The sequence below is a fragment of the Microcebus murinus genome, chromosome 8 (assembly GCF_040939455.1).
Source record: "Microcebus murinus isolate Inina chromosome 8, M.murinus_Inina_mat1.0, whole genome shotgun sequence".
NCBI classification, from domain to species: domain Eukaryota; kingdom Metazoa; phylum Chordata; class Mammalia; order Primates; family Cheirogaleidae; genus Microcebus; species Microcebus murinus.
Genome location: NC_134111.1, coordinates 99326961 through 99352326, shown reverse-complemented (window position 1 = coordinate 99352326; position 25366 = coordinate 99326961). Strand labels below are relative to the sequence as shown.

The following is a 25366-nucleotide window of genomic DNA, read 5'->3' as shown; positions in this document are numbered from 1 at the left end:
AACATGTATAAGCTGGAAGAATAGGACCTCAATCGGGGGATCTAAACTTTAAGTGAGCTCATAAACTAAGATCACAGCTGCCTGTGCTTGCCAAATGACTCAGCTGAACTTCTGGCACGAAATTTTTTATTCATTATTTCATTTTACATTGTTAGATCTGGGAATGAATCCAACCTGTACCACTTACTGGATAGCTGACTAAATTTAGGAGAAATACTTAATTTCTTTGAGCCTCAGTTTTCTCATCTACATTTCATACAGTTCTTATGAGGATGAGATACCTAGGGGACATTCAGTAAATGGCAAACAATTCTGTTTACTTTTGATACATTTTTTTTATGCTACTCCTATAAGTGGTAAGCAAATTTAGGCTAAGGGGGTCTAAAGTGAAGACAGTCCATATCTTAGCTTTTTCTTTTCAGGTTAACCCATACTTACACCTCAACCTATGACTCTACTGTTGTTCTCTTCCAGGCAACTCAGCTTAGGATCATTACCTCAAGAAATGCGTTGCCTATGGAGAATCTCAGCATAAGTGAACCAGGCATATATTCTCCCAATGGCAGAATCCTTTCCTAGAACTTGGTTCTAAGTCATAGATCCTGATCTGTTACATTTTCTTTTTTTTTTAAAAATATTTATTTTATTTTAAATTATATTTTATTTAATTATTTTTATATTCTTTTTATTTTATTTTATTTTTTTTATTGCTGGACAGCGTATTGCATGAGCTGATCTGTTACATTTTCTCCCTGGTTCTATATCATCTCGAAGGAAGAGTATATCTTATAAATTCCTAAAGCATCAAAGCTTTGGGCATTTTTTCCTATTAGTCTAAGATTTTTCAGTAGTAGTAAGCATGGGTTATCTTAGATAAGAGGCAAAATAATTTACATTCCTTAAAAAAAATCATTCTCCTTTTTGGTTCCAGTCTCTAATATAAATGGTTCGGCATATGTTAAGTAATATCTATATTTCTGCCAAGGTACATGAGATTAAGTTTTCAGATATCACCACAATGGTATTCCACATTCTATATTTTATGTAACTAAAAACATACATAATTGTTTCAAGAAATCTAAATACTAGAGTTGGCAATCACACTGCCAAAGTTCTACCTGTAGACAACTGCCTACAGATTTGTGTGCTTAACCATATGCACACCTACAAAACTAACCACAATACCTGTAAACTATTTAGCTTCACATCCTCAAGAAAATTCCTTGCTTACAATTAACTGAGAGATCATTCTAATATTTTCACAGTATTCTAGAAAATGAAATACAACTCCAATATCCACTATTTGTGAAAAGGTACATAACCCCAAATTTTTACCACTTTGATAAATAACTGATATTTCAATTTTATAAATACTTTAAAGAAATCTATAATTTGGAGGCAAATCTCAGCAGATAAACACCCCTAGTTAACAAAGGGACTCTAGTAATCTTACTATTCAAAGCAAAGGAACAGATTATATCTGTTTACAATAATTTTGAAAAAAACTTTCACTCTATTTCATATTATTGTCAATTAACAAAGAGGGGAAAACAAAGGTATAAAAAATAATGACGGGCCAGGCACAGTGGCTCATGCCTGTAATCCTAGCACTCTAGGAGGCCGAGGCGGGTGGATGTTTGAGCTTAGGAGTTCGAGACCAGCCTGAGCAAGAGCGAGACCCCCATCTCTACTAAAAACAGAAAGTATTTGGCCAACTAAAAATATATAGAAAAATTATCTGGGCATGGTGGCATATGCCTGTAGTTCCAGCTACTCAGGAGGCTGAGGCAGAAGGACTGCTTGAGCCCAGAAGTTTGAGGCTGCTGTGAGCTAGGCTGAAGCCACGGCACTCTACCCCGGGTAACAGAGGAAGACTGTCTAAAAAAAAAAATGAGGGCAGGCATGGTGGCTCATGCTTGTAATCCTAGCATTCTGGGAGGCCAAGGCAAGAGGACCGCTTGAGGTCAGGAGTTCAAGACCATCCTGAGCAAGAGTGAGACCCAGTCTCTACTAAAAATAGAAAAAAATTAGCTGGGAAACTAAAAATAGGAAAAAAAAATCAGCCAGGTGTCATGGTATGCACCTGCAGTCCCAGATATTTGGCAGGCTGAGGCAGGAGGATTACTTGAGCCCAAAAGTTTGAGGTTGCTGTGGGTTAGGCTGAAGCCACTGCATTCTAGCCTGGGTAACAGAGGGAGACTCTGTCTCAAAAAAGAAAAACAAAATGAAAAAGACATAATGTAAGGAAAAGCCACAGCACCCAGAACATAAACACAAAGATATTGAGGCAGAAACAGAGAACAGCATATAGAGAATATGTATCAAACTGATATAAAACTGTGAATAGAGATATTGTAAAGGCAAATCATGCATTAGGTGGTAACTGGTTGACTGCTAGGGTTCTTTCAAATTATAAGGATCTATAATGATACAACATTTTTATATTCAAGGAATCACTTTGTGTGATCTGAAAAGTATCTGCACCAAGAATCTCTTGCTCATCTTGCAAGATCAACCCATATCTGAAAACATATAAATGTATATGCTGAGAAATATTTAATTTCACATTGTATTAATAACAGCCTAAGTCATAGCAAGTAGGGGCCTTGAAGATTGTCTAATTTTAAGAAATGTCCATATCAGATTATCAATTTATTCATTATAGCAATTTAATTTTAGCAAGTATATAAAGAACAATGGCTTCTTTTGACTTCTTTCATTTTCCTTTCTAGTGTCAAGTTAAAATAATGCAAATTCTATTCACTTTCAAATGAGTTTCAGTCAATGCCAACAACAGTATTGTATAGTACTGTTATAATAATAAAGTCTGCCAACTAGACCAATAATAATAGGCCAAATAATCACTTATTTATTAGATGTTCCACTAAAGAACATTTATTTAGATAAAAAATTAATGTCTTAGGTTCATTTTAACTAAGCAAAAATCATTTTCAATTTAATTTTTTACTTTTATCATAAGCATTATGAACAAATAACAATCCACAAATATCAGAAGGAAATAAGGAAAACACTATAACTTCCTGGACTATTCTGTGAATATAGGGCATAATATACACTAGAATTTTATACAAAGACAATTTTATCTTAGTTGATGAAGTAAAAATAAGTGTTTACTAACATGTTTTCAGTATTCATGTTCAAAAATACACCTAAAAAAAAAGGTTAAAAAGAAATAAATTCTTAAAGCATGGTGTAATAAAGCCAAATGTCTGCAAAGTCACTATTAAAAAGTGAAATCTAAAGGGAAAAAAAGATAAAATGGAGTAGACACTAAGAAAGTAAATGATATCACATCAGTAAACATGTAATAGTCTTAGGAGACAGGACAGACACTTCCCAAATATTACAGTTAATAAGTTAATAAGGAAATCTGAAAATGAGGAAATTTGAAAATAAAAATGTTCTATCAGAGCCACTGACTACAAGGCATGATACAGAAAGCACTGGTCTATCAGGAGACCTATTTATTAGAATCTCAGTTCTATCATTTAGCTTTATGATAATGGGAAATTTTGTTAACTAATTTGTAATTCAATTTCCTTATCTTAAAAAAATGAGAATATTGGTTGATTTCTAAAAGTTGCTTCTACCTTTAAAAATTAAAGAACCCGATTTAACTCCATCTCCTTAAATAAGTCAATTACATTTAATTTTCAGCTATAAAATAAGCATTAGACAAAATCATCTCTAAAGTCTTTCCTAGTTCCTACTTCTTAAAGAATCACATTATGATAAGAGAACTCAGAATGGTCCCTTAGGAGCAGCAAGCACATAAACAATTTACTAGTTGTATTTGACTATTCTAGGTATAGAGACCTTAGCAAAACCTAAAAACAGCTCATGGGAGACATCTGCTGCTGAAATTGAGAATTTAACACATGTGTGGGCTACAGAAGATATAAGGGCAGAAATGAATTTTGTTATTAGAGAGCAAAGTACTGTCAGGTTAAAAACGAAAAAAACAGTTTCATAAAGCCCATCAATTTCCAATGTTGCAGAATATATACATACACAAGGCCACGGACTTACACTGATAGGAATATAAAGTCACTGAGTCATAGGAAGAATTAATAGGTGACAACGAAGAAACAATCTAAGAGACAAACATGAGTAGGATTCTTTACATAACCCAAGAGTCACTAAGGGAACACCTGAAGAATATATTTTCCATACTAAAATTATCTAGTTCCTGATAAGAATTTTAAGAAAGAACCCTCTAAGGATGACAATGACAAACCATTTTTTCATTTTCGAGTGTGTCTAAACTCTACAGCAAGAATAAGGAAAGGTCGAGGTCACAGCTTGGCTGGATATCACAAAGACGACAGGAAGGATTAAACTTTTACTTTGCTTCCATCTTTTCTCTCAAAGAGAATAATTTTTAGACCCAGAAAGATAAAAAGACGGATCAAAATGCAAAACAGATTAAGAAACTAGCTGCCTGAGATGAGTTCAAGTCTTGAAGCTAAATAAATTACCTCCCTAAAATAGAACAAATTTATGGATGTAATTATGAACCAAATTTTAGAGGAAAAACAAAATGGCAAAGGTACAAAAAGACTGCGGCAAAGCATTTGCATGTTCAAGAAGAGAAATGAAGAGATGGGGTTCAAGAAATTAAGTGTGGAGTCTGTGGCAGATCTTTTGGAAAAAAAATGCAGAATAGCTTAATACACACAGGTTTTATCAGACTTTAGAAAAGACCTCAATCAATACCTAATGATTCTATGAAAAGTGTCACATAAGAAACAATCATACTCAACTAATGACATAACCTATTTCCGAGGTGCCAGACTAGTAGACTTGGGTATTATATTATTAGCATTTAGTGAAGGTTCTCTAGTGTCTTTGTGAATAAGCTGGAGAAATGAGGGTTAGAGGATAATACAGTGAAGGAGATTAGTATCTAGTTGAACCTCATTCAAGAAAACTAGTGTAAGGAGAAAACTATTAGCATGCTACATGGGTCTGCATTTTGTTTTATTTTATTCAACATTTTTATCCATAATACAAAGAAAATATTTTACAGATTGTAGTAGCTGGATGACTTCCTATCTGGAATATTACGGAGATGATCCCATAACTAGCTTACAATAAATGATCAAGAAATATCTGTTAAATTATCTTAGAATCTTTACAACAGAGCTTCACTCCTAAGGAACTCTGGGTGGAAAAACTCTTCCTAGAAATTAAAAGAACGCATGACACTTGATTCATCAAACATGTAACTTGGGACTTACTGTGTAATTTCATCACAAATAAACTATAATAGGCAGTGCCCATACAGTACAAAGTATAGTTGACTCATGAACACGGGCTTGAACTGTGTGGATCCACTTACATGTGGACTGTTTCTGTTAACAAATTATACTAAGTGTACTTGCCTCTCCTGCCTCCCCTTCTACCTCCTCCATCTCTTCTGCCTCTGCCACTTCTGAGATAACAACCCCTCCTCTTTAGCCTACTCAATGTGAAGATGAGGAAGATGAAGATCTTTATAATGATCCACTTCCACTTGATGAATAGTAAAGATGTTTTCTCTTCCTTATGATTTACTTAATAACATTTTCTTTTCTCTAGCTCACTTTATTGTGAGAATACAGTATATAATATATATAACATAAAGCTCAGGCATACCTTGGAGATATTGTGGGTTCAATTCTAAACTACCATAATAAAGAGAATATCACAAGAAAGCAAGTCACACTAATTTTTTGGTTTCCCAGTGCATATAGAAGTTATGTTTACACTAAACTGTAGTCTATTGTGCAATAGTATTATACCTTAATTAAAAAACACTTCATTGATTTAAAAAATGCTAACTATTATCTGAGACTTCAGATATTGGCCTATATGCCTTCTTTACTAAGTTTTTTTTCCTCCTCAAGAGATGGGGTCTTGCTCTGTCACCCAAGCTGCAGTGCAGTGGTGCAATTCATAGCCTTGAAATCCTGAGTTCAAGAGATCCTCTCACCTGAACCTTACAAGTAGATGGGACCACAGGTGCATGCCACCATGCCCTGCTCCTCACTAAGCTTAATTATTCCTAGCTTTTGATTTAAAGTGAGGGACATGCGACTCTTCCTTTTACTTCCACATTTAGAAGCCACTGTAGGGCTATTAATTGGTCCAATTTCAATATTACTGTGTCTCAGAAAATAAGGAGGCCTGAGGAAAGGAAGAGAGACAGGGAAATGGCTGATGAGTAGAGCAGTCAGAACGCATACAATATTTATCAATTAAGTTCACCATCTTATATGGATGCAGTTGGGGGTGCCCCCAAAATAACTGTAACAGTAACATCAAAGATCACCATAACAGGTACAATAATAATAAACAGTTTGAAATGTTGAGAGAATTATCAAAATGTGACACAGACACACAAAGTGAGCACATGCTATTAGTAAAATGGTGCTGACAGACTGCTTAACACAGGGTCACCACAAACCTTCAATTTGTAACAAATGCAGTATATGCAAAGTAAAATAAAATGAGGTATGCCTGTACCTTAGCTAAAAGAAACACTGAGATTTGAGATTGGAGCTTAGTGGACAGTAATGAGAACTACTAGAAGAAGTACCACTATATGTACTACCACCAATACCACCCTAACTCTAATCACTACAATTACCAACATTAACACACACTTAGGTAGTGCTTACAGACAATGTTCTAAGGGCACTAGATATATTAATTCAATTAATCATCTAAAAATCATCAAAAAAATTTCAAATATATACTATTATTTTAAAGATAAGGAAACTAAGGCTCAAAGAGGTTGTATAACTTGCCCAAAGTCACTCAGCTAGTAAGAAGCTGAACCAGGATTCAACCCAGGCAGGCTGGTTTAGAGTGTGCCTTCTTAAACACACCTATATTATACTGCCAAAGGCATTTCCACATCTGTAAATCCAAAACAATTTTAATCTGCAAAATGTTCACCCTTTTGCATTTAAACAAAGCCTATTACCTTTTACTTTTATTAAAATAGCTTAAAAAACTTTACAAACCTATGTAAGAGATAACATCCCATCTGAATTACCAATATATATAAAAAGAGGAGTTATTTGGATTTAAAAAATTAAATGAATAAGCAGAATGCTATGTAAATATGAAGAGAAATAATTATATTGTTTTACCACTTCTCAAATAGGTTCTCAGAATACCAGGACATACTTTATTCTTTTTCAGATGAACAGTATTAATCTTATTGTTAAATTGTTCTCACTCTGAACCTAGATATATTCCTCAAGTATTTAGTTTCCGTTTAGTTACTGACAACAAAAAGAGATGGAATATAAATAGCATCAGAAGATAGAAATTATTACCTGAATAGAATGAACCCAAGAGATTCTACTGCTGCCCTCCTGACATCGTCATTAACATCACTTACCTGAGGGAAAAAGTTTAAGATGATTATATTATTCCACACATTCAAATGTAAATTAGACCTCGTTAATATATTATTTCTTAATAGAATGTTTTGCCTCATTATGCATATGGATATCAAAACATCATGTTGCACACCTTAAATCCACAATAAATTTAAAAAAAAAAGACATATATTTTTATAAAAGTCTTTCCCCAATTTAGAATTCCTTCAGTGTTGTTTCCAAAAAAATATGTCAAGTACAATATAAGCATTTAGAACATACCACATACTGCACTGATAAAGGAAAAATTACTAATAAATATTGGGGATGTGATCATCTCTGGGAAAAAGGAGTTAATAACAGTTGTAAGCCTTTCTGCAAGGGAATTTACCTTCTCAAAGCACCATGATGATAGAAAACTACTGAGCTAAACTTATGTGGAATGTCTACTGTGTGGCCAGGCAATATTACTGCTGATAAACTACACCTGTATTAAGAGGACCATGAGTGGAGAAAGCCTTTTGGAAAACCGGCATTGGCTTTCCTGCGCAGTGTGTCTTTTATAATAGAGCATGTCCCTTAGGGGTACCTGGAAACCAACTTCACTGGCTGTAAAAAGAAACAGTTCCTGTTGTTCATTAGATTTCCCTATCCTAGGGTGGTTGCACATACTCATATCGTCTCATTCCCTTACAAATGAGGGTGGTCCTTGGAGTGGGGTTTCAGAAGTTGCACCTAAATGGCTTTAAAGACTTCCATTCATACAGACACAGTTATACTGTCCTATATCCTTCTGCAAAGTTCAGTGAACTTAGTATTAGGTTATAGCCTACTGTGTCCAGTAAATAAGAATCTCAATTTGAAACCACTGGTGTTGGTCACGTTGTGTGGGTGCTGCAGTCACCTAGACACTTACTGTCCATCTGCAAACTTTCCCTTCTACCCCATTCCCAAGAAAGGTCAGTGTACTTACAGCAACATGTAGCAAGCGTCGAATAGCTTTGTTGTTACCAGAGCCACAATAGGCCATGGCTACAGTATACATCCCAGACCGTCGAAGAATGGGGTCCTAAGAAAGAGTAATTCAACATTAATCATCAACATACTATTTTAAACAATGACTTTTACAGTCTAAAGGCATAGTGGCATCTACCAGGTAAGATGGTTTTAGGTAAGAAATGAACTCAAGGAGAACTCTTTTGTAGTTGGTAGTTTTCTAAATGAATAGAGAAATAAAAGACTCTAATATAGAAGGAATTAACTGCTCTTAATTCCCAATATTCTGTGCAATATTCCTGTCCTGCCTCATATTTTCTAAGAAATAAAAACTCAAGTCAATACTGACATCCATCCCTGTGGTAGTCAACTTCCATTTATCAAACAAAGAAGTTGGCTTCCAATTCCACATTCTGATTTTTACCTTATCATTTAATTCCTAGGCACTGACCACTGAGTCAAAGGGATATGAAAATTAATAACTGAACAAATTAATTAGCAATTTTATCAATAAACTATAGCAATGGTTCTTTTAAATCAGATTAAATAGGACAGTATTACTTATCACTGATGACCTATCATATACAATATCATTATAAAACAACAAAACCAAAGGAAATGGAAAAAAATCTCACCCAAATAAATATAGAGATTCATACTGTTTTCTGATGAAAGAATAATGAAGTGAACTTTATATCTTATAAAACAACTATAAAATCATTCTGAAAATATTACTTCTAAAAGATGATTAACTTTTAAATTCCTAAAGAACTATTCTGGATCTGTTTATCTGAATATCACTGATGTGACACTGTGGCAAAATTTTAAACTCTCAATTACTCCCATTCACCTCTTCTAATCAGTGTTTTTCTTACTTAATTCTATTAGGCTTTATATATCTTGCAAGAAGTTTTATGAACAAGTATCTAAGTGTTCTGATGGGGAAAAAAAGTTAATTTCCAGTGAAGATAAGTGTTTTTTACATGTCATCGAGAACTGGAGAGTGAGGGATACAGGGGGAAAAGAGGATAAATGTGATCACACCTTATCACGGCAGAGAGATTCAATGAGAGCATCAGCCTCTTCCATCCTCCCATACATCACTAATGCAATGCCAACTGCAAGACCACGCAGAATCTTCTCATGTTGAGTTTCTTGTGCATAGCCAACCATGTCCTCAATAGCCTGGGCATTTTTAGAGCCCAACATAACCAATCCTAGGGCCAGGCCAGCTGCTTCCCCTAACAATTAAAGAGTAAAACATTATTAAGAGTTGTATTTGTAACTCAAGTTAATGAAACATCCAATTGAAAGTAACACCTACTAGCATTAACTACCAAAAGAACCATTGGCTTTTGATAACATTTTTTCAAACCACCTGATAAAAAGGAGGATACTTTATGTGGAAGTACATCCATACATTTTATAGCTGTTTTCCTCTTAAACTTTGACAGAATATACCATCAAATCCTATAGTAATTTCAAAGAAGACATTATGACATTTTTCCTACATTATCAACAAGCAATATAGAATAATAAAAGTAGATCACTCTAATAAATCCTATGTGCAAAAATCCAATTATACAAGCAGACACACAAGATATACCATTTCAGGAAGCCTATATATATCACAAAACATGTTTTTAAAAGATAAGTCTGACAAATGGAGCAAAATCTACTCCCTCTTCAAGTAGAGAAATCCATCAGTATTGTAAAAGGCTACAAAGTATAGACAGAAAACAAATATTACAATTACATTAATACTAAAGTTTGATGTCTTTAGAAAGAAATGCTTACCTGTCACAGCATCATCCTGATAAAGGTTTGTTTTTAGCAAATCATACACATCTTGGCGTGCAGTTCCCATGGCAGCCAAACCAAGGCCCAGACTGCCACCATGCCGAACAATCTAGGGAAAAAACATTGACTCCATTGACTTGGTACACTATACTTAAAACCCAAGCTTTCATTCAAATTTCAAAATACATTTTGATATTAAATATGCAGAGGTTGACTCAGCAATAGTGATCAAAGCATTTGATAATCAGAAGGTCAGTGGTGACCTCAGTAATTTCAGTTTCAGTAGAATGATGTTTGCTGTTACAAAATAATAATGAGTTGACCTCTGCCTGCCCCACCTGTCCACCTGCCTCTCCCCATCCCTGACCCATATATAAAAAAGAAAAAAGGAAAAAAAAGAAAAAAATTAAAATTAAAAAAAGAGAATGAGTTGAGAAATGAATGGGAGAAAAAAGTTGATGGAGTACAATTCTCTTTCAATAAGTTTACATGAGAAAGAGAGGAGAAAGGCTGGACAACAACCAAGAGGGAGACACAAGTGTCAAGGAAAGATTTTTTAAGGATAGGCGAGACCTGAGGATGCTTATGGGCTGAAGGAAAGGAAGCAGTATAGAAGAAACTAAGGACAGAGGAGAAAAAAGTATTTAATGGAGCATGGTTGTGAAAAAAGTAGGAGAGAGAGTACAAAGTTGATCTTCACTTGAAAGTAGACTTCAGTGGTTATCTGTCAATTTTGAATGCATATCCTATTATTGGTAACAGCACCCTAACCTTACTTTGGGAATACTCCTCTCCCATTGGTTAGTCTTGGGAGGACTGTCATTTAAGAAGCTCCCACCTTCCCCTAGCCAAAGTGTGGGCATGTAACCCAAGCCAGGCCAATAGGATGCTCCTTTTCTCTGGAATTTTAATCTTTCTTAAGTGGAATGACACAATGACCAAAAATGTTTCAAGTTCATCCTGATAGTAGGGTTTGAAAAGATAATTCTGAGTTCCTGTTATCTAGATCCCTGGAATTGCCCTGGCTCTTAACCTTTGTGAGAACTGATTCATTTACTTTTCTATTAATTATTAATACATAAGCTATTTCCAATAAACTGCTAGTTCAAGTTAGTCAGAGGAGGTTTCTAATGCCATCTATCGCTGTTGTTTTTTGTAACCATAAACTCTGTCACATAAGAAAATTTTTACTTTAGATCAGAGAAAATGAGGTCAAGATGTGTGTACATGTACACAAGATTTGTGGATGGGGAATCATTAACTAAGAAAGATCCTCCTATTGGCTTCAATCTTTTTACTGAAGTATAAGGTTTTCTGGCTCACTTAGCCACTCTCCTAACAGCCTTCTAAAAGAGTTTATTCTAACATAAAAGGTAAAGTCTAAAATCCTATTAATATTTTAAGGTTCCTTAAAATAAAAAAAGGGCTAAGTTTTTCCAAAAGATTTATATTAAAAAACATTTACCAAAGATCAAACAAGCAATAATTCTTATTTCTGAGAGAATATATACAATTTCTTTGGGCTTTAGTTTCCTATAAAATGTTAGGGTTAGATTAGATGGAAACTAAGGTCACTTATAGTTATAACATTCTAAGACTCTGAAGTGTGGGAATACAATATATGTTTTACTAGTACTTGTTGCTTTGTTTTGCTGACCACACACAAGGTTTAAAGGACTAAGAGGCACAATTTTAGCTTACAGAGAAGGGAAGGAAATTACCTTATGAAAAAAACTATGAAAACAGTTCTGTTTTGGGTATTCCCAAATTCAACAAAATCTCCATTCACTAAAATACTTTGGCAAATACAATGTTTTCTTGGTCTCCTAAGTAATAGAAATTTAGTTTTCCATTTTAGTACTTACATCATTGCTAGCATTCTTAAGCTGATTAAGCAGATAGTCAATTATATCACCACCATGATTGGCATGAATAAGACCCAACGCGTAGAGACCTCCACCTTCCTGATAGGCTGATCCTGGAGAAGTGTCCTTGGGAAGGTATGTTGCCATTAACTGTAATGCTTCCTTCTCATGACCCTGTAAGTGTGTCACAACAAAGAAGTCAGTAAGACAAAACAAGAAAACAAAAGACATAACATTTTCTATGGTTATTTCCTTGTCCCCAGAACGATCCCTCGCTGATAGAGAAGGCGGTAGTGGGGCTCCCTCCTATATAAGTTTATCACTCAAACGAAAGGACAACCTTTCGTTGAGTGATAAACTTGTATAGGAGTTTATCCAGGATATGACCCAGTCATATCCTGGTTAGAAAAGATCACAAATGCTTGAGCTTTTTTCCTTTGTTTTCTAACATTTGCCCAGATTCATCTTAGCCATCAAATAACATTTTAATTCATCCTTTCAATGGCTTAGACAGCCTTCATAGGAAAAAGATTTCTACTTTTTATTAAAAACATACACATATGTATTTTAATATCTTATATACTTTATCCTTCCCTGTAAGATGACTGATCTGATTTAACAAAATGTACTTGTCAATGAATTGTAAACTTTTATTTTTTCTTAACCCCAGAAAAACTGCTTCTGTTCTGATGCCTGTTCATACCAATCAATATGCATTACCTTATGAATTACACCCAAACTGGCTGTAGCAGTAAATTTTGCCCAGTTAGTAGCTCTGGCCAACCATTCCAAGTTATCTCTGTAAGAAAAGAAAACTTAATAATGCTATTATAAAACAAGTGAATTCCATAAAGCTTTTTAAAACTAAGGCCAAAAGCATTAAAATTTTACCTTGAATCCTTTCAAATCATTTTATTTTGTGAATCTCAAGTTACTATTAATTCTATTTTACCTACTAAGTTCTTAACATTTTGAGCATTTTTCTAATGTATGATATGTAATTCCACTATGAACAAAATCAAAATTAAATTTTCAGACCTTAATATATTTCTTTCAAAAGCCTACGATCAAGCCAACTAATAAAGGAATTAATTTCACCTTAAAACAAGTAGGCATATGCAATAAAAAATATATAAAATAGCAAAAATATGATTTAGAATTTAAGACTAGTCAGTAGGTAAAGGTCTCCATATCCATGGAACAATGTCAACACATTCTCTGTTAAAGATGATTTTAAACCAAAGTGGAAATCATCAAGTATATTTACCTAAGAAACTGGTCACTGGTAGTCCCACAGTGCATAAAAGAGTTTGCTATAACTGTTGCTGTGTGACATACAGAATTCCGTACTGCATCCTTTAAAAACAAATACAGATTTTATTATCATTGGCAAAGTATTCACACATCCACATGCTCACACACACAGTCAGAGGCCCTATTTTGTGGCAGAAACATGAACAAATTGAACTAAGATTTAAAATACAGATTTTGAGTATTTCTTTCTTTTCTTTTTTTTTTTTTTAAGACTAGTCAAGTGCAGTGGTGAGGAGGGGGGAAAGTAGTAGAATAAGGAGTTCAATCTGTAACTGACTGTGAACAATCACGTGAGATAACTCACTACCTTCGGAACAGCCCTGAGTATTTCTTTATGAAGACGAAATAGCTAGTTTATAAAAATAGTGAAGTCAAATAGTTTTACTGCAGTTTTAACTTGAGTTCAATAGCACATTTTAAGTGGGAATTTAGGTAGCACATTTTCTATCCTTTGGTTTCTGAATAGTTTCACTTGCCATTTCTCTTCAGCATCTTGCCCAAGGTCTCCCAGGCATTGGGGTAACCTGAGGAACAGTGCTGCACTCTTCCAGCCAGCACTTCTGGCAGCCACCAAATAATTTTATTTTTAATGACACTATATTATAAAGAGTAGCTTCAGATATTTATCATAAGTGCAAGTTATGTGATTCTGTATCTTTTTACCATTTGCAAAAATTGTATCAAACGTTGCAAAAAGCATTATTACATATGCTTCAATCAAACAACTGTTTAATCAGTGACTAGTATAGGGTTTTAAAAAAACAATAAATGACTTTAGAAAGGGGTATTGGGTAAATAAGAGAGAGGGAAGGAAGGAAGACTTTTCATGCTATGTATCTTTGTATATTAAAACATTTTTGAACCAAATATATTAGCTGTTCAAAAATTAAAATTAGTATTAACTGTCAGAATCAGTATCTCAACAAAGGCTATAACAAAACAAGGTAAAAATTCTGCTCTCAAGGAGTTCATGGTTCAATGGGAAATACAGACACATAAACAAACTATATTAATATTCTGATTGTGCTATTTGTCCAACTGTCACATGTATACATTAAGATAAAAAATTCTAAAAAACAAAAAGAAAAATTCACTAAGCTTCTCAACAAGAGACTAGCACAAAACAGGAGCTCAATCATTGTTAATTCCCTTCCCTTTCCAACAAGTCCAAGAGGTTTACCCATTTTTTAATAAAAACTTAAATACTTATTTCCTTAAGAATAAAATATAATAAAGTATTCAAAAGGAAATAAATATAAGTACTTTCATTCAACAAAGAAATATAAAGAAAAAAAGAGATGTAAGGAAAAAAACCTCCATTATAGATGAATTTCCTACCTTTGTGTTTTTTAGAATCATGAGGTCTGTGTTATTGTTTCGTATTAAGAACTGCAGGTGTAACTCAATAGCCATTTCACCACTTAAAATTTTAATCATTTTCAAAGTCTGGTCCTTGGGCTCTGGACTCTACCAAAACAAAGAATGAAAATTCATATCAGTATTATTGAAATCCACTAAGCCAACTTTATTTCATCAGCCCTAAACCAGTGCAATTCAAATAGTCAATAAAACTTATATTTTAATAAGATCCAGAAAACTCAATTATTTACTAGGGAAGAAGAATTTATTTTTTTATTAGATGCCATTGAGATATGATACTAGTTTGATGGAAGAATATAATTCATTCCCAACTAGCATACAATGTAAAATACTTCATTTTTTATTTTTATTTTTTTTGAGACAGAGTCTCGCTTTGTTGCCCAGGCTAGAGCGAGTGCCATGGCGTCAGCCTAGCTCACAGCAACCTCAAACTCCTGGGCTCAAGCAATCCTACTGCCTCAGCCTCCCGAGTAGCTGGGACTACAGGCATGCGCCACCATGCCCGGCTAATTTTTTTTTTCTATATATATTAGTTGGCCAATTAATTTCTTTCTATTTATACTAGAGATGGGGTCTCACTCTTGCTCAGGCTGGTTTCAAACTCCTGACCTCGAGCAATCGGCCCACCTTGGACTCCCAGAGTGCCAGGATTATAGGCGTTAGCCACCGTGCCTGGCCAATATTTTAATACTTTTTTAAAAACTGGGAAAGAATAATGACTAATGAAATGCAGGAAAATTACTTTTTATAGTCAATTTAAAAGTTAGATGAAATTTCCCTACTTAAAATTGAGAAAACAAAGTACCTTTAATCAACACATACATATGGTCTCATGAACTACCAAATCATTAACATAACTCTCCACCCAGGTGAAGAACAATTGAAGTTTCCATACCTGAGCATCAGAAACCAAAGTACTAATGGAGAAAGGATTTACCTTTAATAGACTATTGCTCTAATATTTCCCCCACCCATCCATACACCACTGATATGAAAAACAACATTAACCCCATGTGAAAAATTGCCTTTTGTTAGAGGTCATAGTTTTTTCCCACCCTGTGACAGGTAACTTGAATTTATTTTGTACAGAGATTATTCTTTGGTAAGGATCTAAGGATTTGATTTCTTCTAAGTGCTTTTTTGGATCAATATTTAAAATTTTGCTTTTTACAGAAAATCCATTTTTATAAAATGACTTTGGTATCACATTTAATAATAAACTTTCATAAAAGCAGGTATATAATACATACTTGAAAGTATTTACAGTATACTGTGGGAATATATGTTAAATGGCAATCTCAACTTCAAAAAGCATACTCACCGCTTCTGGTGTTTTTCCTACAAGCACACTACCTATCTTTTCTTCTGTTTCCATTGAGTCACTAAAATGAAGAGATCCAACGATCAATAATCTGATAACTCTTTTCTGAATAGAATGTGCAATTTATTTATACCGTAGATCTGAGCCATGTCCAAATTAAATATTTTGCAAGAAAATAATGTTTACTTTATAATCATTAGCACTAAGAAATTTCCCCCAAATAAATAAACAAAGTAACTAGGTAAGCATAATCCACGAACAACAAATACAACAAGATCTGGTGGCAAAATAAATCCCCCATTCCCAAAACAGTCAAGCTACAAAACCAGTCAGCAATGAAGCAGCTGGAACCCCAACTACTGATAAAACTAACTGGCCAACACCCCCTTCTAGGTCAAAGCACAATACTGAGGAGAAAATACTGGGCACAAAATCCAAATAAAGAAGTCAGGGACAAAGAAAAAGAAGGTCCAAATAAAAATGGGAAAGGAAACAGAGCCAGGAGATCTCAGAACATAAGCCACCATTTTGTTTAATACTCCAAAAACACAACAGAAGAGGAAGTTCTAGAGAGCAGTGAAACTGAAAACTATCTTAAACAAGGCTCCCTTATAAAAGTTTAGAAAAACTAATTTCTGTAAAAATAAGCCACAGAAAAGGATCAAACTAAAATCCCATAAACATTATAAGAAAAAGTTATTCCAAAAGAGGTAAAAGACATATTAACATGCCAGAACTAGGGAAAAATTAGAAATGAAGGAGGAAAAATAATCATTTCAGAAGTGAAGATTAACTCAGAAGGGACATGTAAGCAAACAAACACAACATACTATGCCTTAAGAAAAGAAAGACAAGATATTGCATTTTTTTTTTTTACTGCAATGGTCTAAAACTGAACCTATATTTCCAAGATATGCCTACAGATCAATGGAAAAAAGACATAAACATGGTAAACTGATTTTTGCCAAAGGCTCCAAAGCAATTCAACAGGGAAAGGACAGTCTTTTAAATAAAAAGTTATAGAACAACTAGATATGCATATGGGGAAAAAACCAAAATCTCTTTAAATTTTTTTTTAATTTCAGCATATTATGGGGGTACACATGATTAGGTTATGTATATTGCCCTTGGCCCACCCAAGTCAGAGCTTCAGGCGTGTCCATCCCCCAGATGATACAAAATCTTATTCCTATCTCATACCATATGCAAAAATTTAAACTGAGATCCATTATAGGCCTAAATATAAAATCTAACACTATACAGTTTCCAGAAGAAAATATAGCAGAATATCTTTGCAACCATGAGGCTGGCAAAGAATTTCTTAAGATGGAACTCCAAAATGGAAAATTGGATTCTTCAAAAATAAAAACTTATGCTCATCAAGAGACACACTAAAAAAATGAAAAGACAAGCCAAAGCCTAGTAGAAAATATTCCTCACATATGTATCTGACAAATGACTTCTATTAAAATCACGATGAAAGCTGGGTCCAGGGGCATGCATGTGTCTGTAGTCCCAACTACTTGGGAGGCTAAGGCAAGAGGATTGCTTGAGCCCAGGAGTTTAAGGCTATGGTGTGGCATGATCACGCCTATGAACAGCCTCTGCACTCTAGCCTGGGCAACACAGAGAGATCCCATCTTTTTGAAAAACTGGGGATAAAAAGAAAGAAAAGAAAAAATAACAATGAAAACATCACTTTACACCACTTGAAAGGGTAATATTAAAAAGACAGATACATCAAATGTTGGGCAAATTGCAGAACAATTGGAATGCTCAGAATTGCTGGTGAGAGGGTAAAATGGTACAACAACATTATAAAAGTTTGACAGTTTCTTACCAAGTTAAACATATGTCCTATAGTCTAGCTATTCCACTCCAAGGTATTTACCAGATAGAAATAAAAACATCTGTCTACAAAAAGTCTTGTACAAGAATGTTCAGAGCAGCCTTGTTCTTTATGGTCAATAACCAGACACAACTGAAACGTCAATCAGTAGAAGAATGGATAAACAGTGCTATATGTGTACAATGAAATGCTACTTAGCAATAAAAAGGAATCAGTTACTAATTCACCCAAGACCATAGATATATATCACAGATATTATCCTGAGTGAGAAAAGCTAAAAACAAATGTGCTATGAGATCCCACTTTTACGAAGTTCGAGAACTAGCAAACTAATCTATGGCGAGAGAAATCAAAATAGCGGTTGTCTTAGGGGCAGGAGGTTGACTGCAAAAGGCACAAAGGAATTTTCTGAGATGATAACAGACGTGTTGGTTACATGGGTGTTTATATTGTTAAAACTCACTGAAATGTATATTTAAGACATGTGTATTTTACTGTATTTAAATTATTACTTAATTAAAGAAAAAGAATTTAAATAGAAAAAAATTCAAAAGAAAGTGACAAATACAGAAGATGGGCAAAAAAGGAGGAGGCCCCCAAAGAAGAAAAATAAAGCAAGGGAAGAAAACAAATAAAAACTAAAATTCAAGAAAACCTTAATGAGGCAGTAATATTTTTGGTATGTTTGAGAACCAGCAAGAAGGCCAGTGACATGTGAAGGATGTCCATAAGGAACAAAGAGATAAACCGAGGGCATGGAAAGGCCAGATCATATATAACCTTCTAGGCTACTTTCAGGGCTTAGAATTTTATTTGAGAAGGTACTGGAGGTAGAAAGGGGAGTGACATCTATGTAGGTTTCCAAAGAATGATTCTCAACTGCTGTGTGTACAACTTCAGAAGGAAAATAAGCAGGCATAAATAAGACACATATTCTTATTAAAGTGGCCTAAATGTGTTAAGGAAAAAACCCAGGAAAATAAAATTTAATAGCATGTCAGCCTAAGATATTTGTGTAATTAGTTGTAATAAAAGCACAAAAAGCTAAGAATGTTTCTTACTTTTCAAATATCTAAACCAAATATTTAATTTGGTTTTTCCTTTTTATTGCTAAATATTTATCTAAAAGGTAGCCTACCTATACCACCTAAGAATTTTAATTTAGTTGATTAAATAGCACACATGTTGTCTGGTAGGCCTCTGTATCAGATAATCACTTCTATTCCTTCCCGGGGGGTCCATTTTTTTGGTTTTCCTTACTGTGCCTAGCCCAGTACAAAACAGAGCAACAGCCTAATAAGACTTTACAATCTATGAAAGCGAAAAGTTGTATTTATTTATTTTTAGAATGGTGTCTATGAATATTCTACTTATTCCCCACAAGAAATAAAGCTTGTTTAATTAGTTCTGATGCAGAAAAAGATACTTATACCTGTCTTTCTCTGATCCTGGCACAGTACCCGTATTGGTGGATCCAGGCACAGAAGCAATAGGGGTGCCAACAGTTCGAAGATTCTGAATTACAGATGACAAAAACTGCTGGCTAGCACTTTCATACAAATCAAAACAAATCTGATAAGCCATCAGGAGGTTGTCTTCCTTTACCAGTTTTTCTAAGATATCACTCACAGCCTGAGGATCATCTAAGAAAATTAAGCACTGAAATGGAGATAAAGAACAATTACATAACAATTGAAAACTTTATCCACAAAGAACTTAAGAGAGAAACAGTCAACAATGTAGGAAACCTTAAAATATAAGCAGAGGCAAACTAGGGCAGACTAACTTTCTAGTCTACCAGTCTATTTCTAAACTGAGCACTAAGTGAAATTTTCCTGAAAATAGCATCTGCCTTCCATAAAAAAATCCATATGAATTATATGCACAGCTCTTAATATTATGCCTGATAATTAGCATACAGTATTCAGTACTGATTGCATCTTGGTTTCTTTAAACCTTATTCATAACTTACTAAGTGTTTCTGTTGCTTAACTTGTATTTTCCACCTTATGGGAGTCATTGATTCATTTAACACATATAGTATTGTGCTGGACATAATACTATATATGTTAAATATATAGTATATTTAATAGGACAAGAATACCATTTTGAAGCATTTCTCTTACTAGTCTTATGATTTGCCATATGTTTTAACAAAATTATCCCAAAAGGTTAGAATTTCTCCTTGAAGAACTCAATTTAAATTTTCTTGGCTGGGCACAGTGGCTCACGCCTGTAATCCTAGCACTCTGGAAGGCCAAGGTGGGAGGATTGCTTGAGCTTAGGAGTTTAGATCAGCTCTGAGCAAGAGTGAGACCCCATCTCTACTAAAAATAGAAAAAATAAGCTGGGCATGGTGGCATGTGGCTTTAGTCCTAGCTGCTCCAGAGGCTGAGGCAGGATGATTGCCTGAGCCCAGAAGTATGAGGTTGCTGTGAGCTAGACTGACACCACGGGCACTCTAGCCCAGGCAATAGAGCGAAACTCTGTCTCAAATAAATAAATAAATAAATAAATTTTCTTGTTCCTTTAGGGCAGTAATTAACTCAACTTCAAAATAACCATATTTTTTGTTTGTTTGTTTTTGAGACAGAGTCTTGCTTTGTTGCCCATGCTAGAGTGAGTGCCGTGGTGTCAACCTAGCTCACAACAACCTCAAACTCCTGGGCTCAAGCAATCCTGCTGCCTCAACCTCCTGAGTAGCTGGGACTACAGGCATGCGTGCCACCATGCCCGGCTAATTTTTTCTATATATATTAGTTGGCCAATTAATTTCTTTCTATTTTTAGTAGAGACGGGGTCTCGCTCTTGCTCAGGCTGGTTTTGAACTCCTGACCTTGAGCAGGTCTCCCAGAGTGCTAGGATTACAGGGTGAGCCACCGCGCCGGCCCAAAATAACCGTATTAATCAAAGTTATTGTAATTAAGAACAGGAAATAATAGAAACAAAATACATGACCAAATACAGAGGAATGATTAAATAAGAAAGTACATGAACTGAATGATGACTGCACAATCAATAAAGAGTTAGCTCAAGAGCTAGTAAAGAGTTAGAAAATAGAAAATGTTAAGTTGAAGGCTACATATAATTGATACTGTTTGCCTCCAGGGAAGAAAACTTGGTAGCTGGAGAGAAGGAATAGAAAGAACACTTTTTACTGTATACTGTACGGTTGTTTTTGAATTTTAAATCATGTGACTATTATCACCTGTTCAAAATTTTTTTAAATGTACAATGAATTTTTTAAAAATTTATTAGGAATAAAACAGCTAAAAAAAATAAAACTGCCTCTAAACTATTGATTAATATTTTTCATATGAGGTTTTTAAAACTATTTTTAAAAAGTATTAAAAATTATATATAGAAGCAAAACTCCAAAAACCTATATAAAGAAAACTGAAAGGAAATACACTATTAAATGTAAAATTGATTTTGGGTGATACAAAAAAAATCAACTTAAAACTATTAATTAAAATACTGACTTTGGTGATTTAAACATGGATTTTTTTCCCTAGCATTTTCTGTTTCAAACATGCTTTAAAAAGCACTGTAAAAACAGTGCTTAAATCTAAATTTTTTTTTTTTTTTTTTTTTTTTTTTTGAGACAGAGTCTCACTTTGTTGTCCAGGCTAGAGTGAGTGCCGTGGCGTCAGCCTAGCTCACAGCAACCTCAAACTCCTGGGCTCAAGCGATCCTCCTGCCTCAGCCTCCCGAGTAGCTGGGACTACAGGCATGCGCCACCATGCCCGGCTAATTTTTTTTATATATATCAGTTGGCCAATTAACTTCTTTCTATTTTATAGTAGAGACGGGGTCTCACTCTTGCTCAGGCTGGTTTTGAACTCTTGACCTTGAGCAATCCGCCCGCCTCGGCCTCCCAAGAGCTAGGATTACAGGCGTGAGCCACAGCGCCCGGCCAAATCTAAATTTTTTTAAAAGTAAAGAGGATGGAAACACATTAGGGTATATTATAGTGAAGAAATAATAAAATTTACAATAAAATGCTATATTCTAAGCAGAATAAAAAATGTATATGGTATGATAATTGTTAAAAAGCAAACCTATGCACACTTCCAATCAATAAATTACAACACAGGTATTAAAAGAATGAGGTAGCTCTACATGTGCCAATAAGTGGAGAAAAACATCTATGCATTATCATTGGAAAAAGGTTCAGGTGAAGTGAAAAGGAAAGACTTACTTTTCATTTTCTATATTTTCTGTACCATCTGAATTTTTTCTATGTGTAAGCAAATTCATACACATACATGAGATACAAAAAATATACCCAAATGTTTTGGTTGTGTTTGGGTAATGAAACCATTGATAGTTTCTACAGTTTGAATTATTTTTAGAATAACTAGTGTAGCACAGGTATTGTTTTTATCTTTCCTTCTACCATTTTTTTTGGACCTTCTTTGTTTCTAAAATTTCTTTAAATGCTTGGATTATTTTCAAAATGAAAAAAGAATACACAGAAAGAATGCATTATAACAAAATAGCTTTTCAGTGTCAAGAGAATCAATTTCTTATCAGCTAAAAGGAATATAAATCACGTACCTTATCTTCACTGGGCTGTTGAAAAGATTAATTGAGATACATGTAGGAAGCCACTATAGTAATGTAATAAAACGTTAACATATAAGTAATATGGTGTAATGTGCATAGCCCAGCATAGTGCGGTGTGATGCAATATAATATAATGTAATTACCTGGCAAACATTGATGAAATCAGGTTTCTCCAAGTTCATGTAAATTTTAACTAGAACTCTTAGGACTTTATTCCGAAACTGCTTATTCTGCATTAAAGACATGCAGAGCTTGAGGCTATAAGCTAGCATTCCTGGAACATCATTCTGAAAGACACAATTTAAAGATATATTATTATCTGGTTACTGAAGCATTATATTTATTTAGAAATTGAATTATTTTAATCTAGCTTATTTAGTCAATCTAGGTAACCTTTAATAAAACTTTAATAAAAACTTTTAATTGAACTATTTAATTGTCAGAGCTAAAGTTCTAGGTCTTTCTGACACTAAGCCCTGGAATCTTACCATTATATCAGGTCATTAAATATGAAATGTCTGATTTCAAATCAAAAGTGTAGTTTATTATGTCTCAAACAAGCAGCAGTACAATCAATCAAAGTATGCGCCTAAACTATCAACACAGTTTTGCCCTCTTTAACAATAGCTTGCTTATGCCAGCAGTGAAGAAGCCTGGAGAGCGAGTGGTGATGAAATCGCGAAAATTTCAGCTAGTTGAGAATTGAATATTTTTCCTTGTAAGAAGTGTTCCATGCCGGGCCCGGTGGCTCACGCCTGTAATCCTAGCACTCTGAGATGCCAAGGCAGGCGGATCCCTTAAGGTCAGGAGTTCGAAATCAGCCTGAGCAAGAGGGAGACCCATCTCTACTAAAAATAGAAATTAATTAGCAAACTAAAAATATATATAGAAAAAAATTAGCTAGGCATGGTGGCGCATGCCTATAATTTGGCTACTTGGGAGGCTGAGGCAGAAGGATTGCTCGAGCCCAGGAGTTTGAGGTTGCTGTGAGCTAGGCTGATGCCACGGCACTCTAGCCCAGGAAACAGAGTGAGACTCTGCCTCAAAAAAAAAAAAAAAAAAAAAGCAGCGTTCCAAAGGCTGGAAGAAGTGATAGTTGGTGCAAGGTCTGGTGAATATGGTGGATGACAGAGTTTCCAAGTCCAGCTTCTGTAGTTTGAGAAGTGCTATTTTTTTGTGACATGTGTTCTTGCAGTAGGATTGGCCTGTCTCTATTGACCAATTTCAGTTGCTTAATCACAAGCATCCTCATCATTTTATCCAACTGGTTGCAGTAGACATCCGCCACTATAATCAACTAACCAGGTTTCATAAAGCTGTAGTGGATAATACCAGCGCAGGACCACCAAACAGACAGACACCATTAGCTTTTTTTTTTTTTTTTTTTTAATTATTTTTTTTTATTTTGGTATATTATGGGGGTACAGATTTTAAGGTTTCAATAAATGCCCATTTCCCCTACCATTAGCTTTTTATGATGAATATTCAGTTTCGGACTTAGTTTCGGCACTTTATCTTTCTCCCACCATTGTGCTGAATGCTTGCAATTGTCAAAAAGAATCCATCTTTCATCACACATAACAATACGGTGTAGAAATGATTTGTCTTTGTCATGACAGCAAAGAAAGGGAAGCTTCAAGATAATTTTTCTTCCGATGCTCATTTAATTCATACAGTACCCATCTATCCAGCTTCTTTACTTTGCCCATTTTGTTTCAAATGGTCCAATATTGTTAGAACAGTAAATATCAAACCTTGCTGCTAAATCACACGCAGGTTAAGATCGATCTGCTTCCACTACAGATTTCAGCTCATCACTTATCCACCTCGGTCTCAGGTCACCCACATGGCTCATTTTCAAGATTAAAATCACCAGAATGGAACCTCTCACACCATCGATGTACTGTATGTTTTTTAGCCACATCCTTCCCAAAAACTTTGTTGATATTTCCAGCTATCTGCATTGCATTGATTCCACAACTGAACCCATAGTCAAAAATAACACGAATTTTTGACTTATCCATGGTTTCATTTTAGAGCAAAAATTGCTCTAAAAAAATTTTGGAAGATAATCAAAAGCCAAAACCTACATTTGAAAGAATGAGGATGTACCTTCACAATTAAAAAAAAAAATGAAATGTCAAAGTGAAATGTCAGAGATATCAACTGTCAAACTTAATACTTAAAAAAGCCAGACATTCCACACTTAATAACCCAATATGATGCTGCAATCTGAGTGGCACTGGCTATAAAAAGATATGTACAACTGTCCATATACTAAGTGGCTATGCTTTTCAATTGTGTCTGTTGAAGTCTTTCTGCTTCCTACCTAGCTACTAGATGCCCTCATGACTTACTGCCTATACTCACTCATTGACCAGGAAACACAATGTATAGAACTATCTCTAGGTCTGAGTGATTCTAGCATTGAGTGCTGTTACATCTGTCTGGTGCTCTCCCTATGAAGAAACTTTGACCTATGTGTTTACCTTGTGGCTCTCAAAAGCACCCCTAATATTTGAGATATCACCCTATAACAGTCCTTTAACATAAATAAGCATACTGAAGCTACAAGAGTGTTTCTCAAAAAGCAAGCTGTGACTTATCACTGTGATTTAAAATCAATGCAGTATAACTAATTTTCTTTTAAAAAATGAAATACAATTTTAAAATATCAGAGTTATATCACAAGTAGTTAGTAAAGGTAGGTATTGTTTCATAAAACTTAAATTTGTATCTATATGCATATGTTCACTGAGATGCATTTCTTACTCTGCTTTATTTTTTAAATTTATTTATTTATTTATTTTTAATTTTTTTACATTTACCACTCCTTTACCTTGTATATTTGTTTGACTACTTGTTTCTCCTCTAGGTT

The 25366-nt window shown here is 34.5% G+C and overlaps 1 protein-coding gene across 1 annotated transcript in view; it reads right to left on the bottom strand.

Annotated features, from left to right (window-relative positions):
• The window catches only part of PSMD1 (proteasome 26S subunit, non-ATPase 1), a 99527-nt gene that overhangs the window by 61877 nt on the left and 12284 nt on the right, over positions 1–25366 (bottom strand). The window contains exons 6-16 of the mRNA XM_012749386.3: positions 22632–22775; positions 19352–19578; positions 16071–16131; positions 14708–14836; positions 13323–13411; positions 12776–12854; positions 12056–12229; positions 10188–10299; positions 9435–9631; positions 8368–8463; positions 7350–7414 (exon numbers count right to left, since the gene is read on the bottom strand). Of these exons, the coding sequence (XP_012604840.1) occupies positions 7350–7414; positions 8368–8463; positions 9435–9631; positions 10188–10299; positions 12056–12229; positions 12776–12854; positions 13323–13411; positions 14708–14836; positions 16071–16131; positions 19352–19578; positions 22632–22775 (1373 nt within the window). The remainder of the gene's footprint in view (positions 1–7349; positions 7415–8367; positions 8464–9434; positions 9632–10187; positions 10300–12055; positions 12230–12775; positions 12855–13322; positions 13412–14707; positions 14837–16070; positions 16132–19351; positions 19579–22631; positions 22776–25366) is intronic.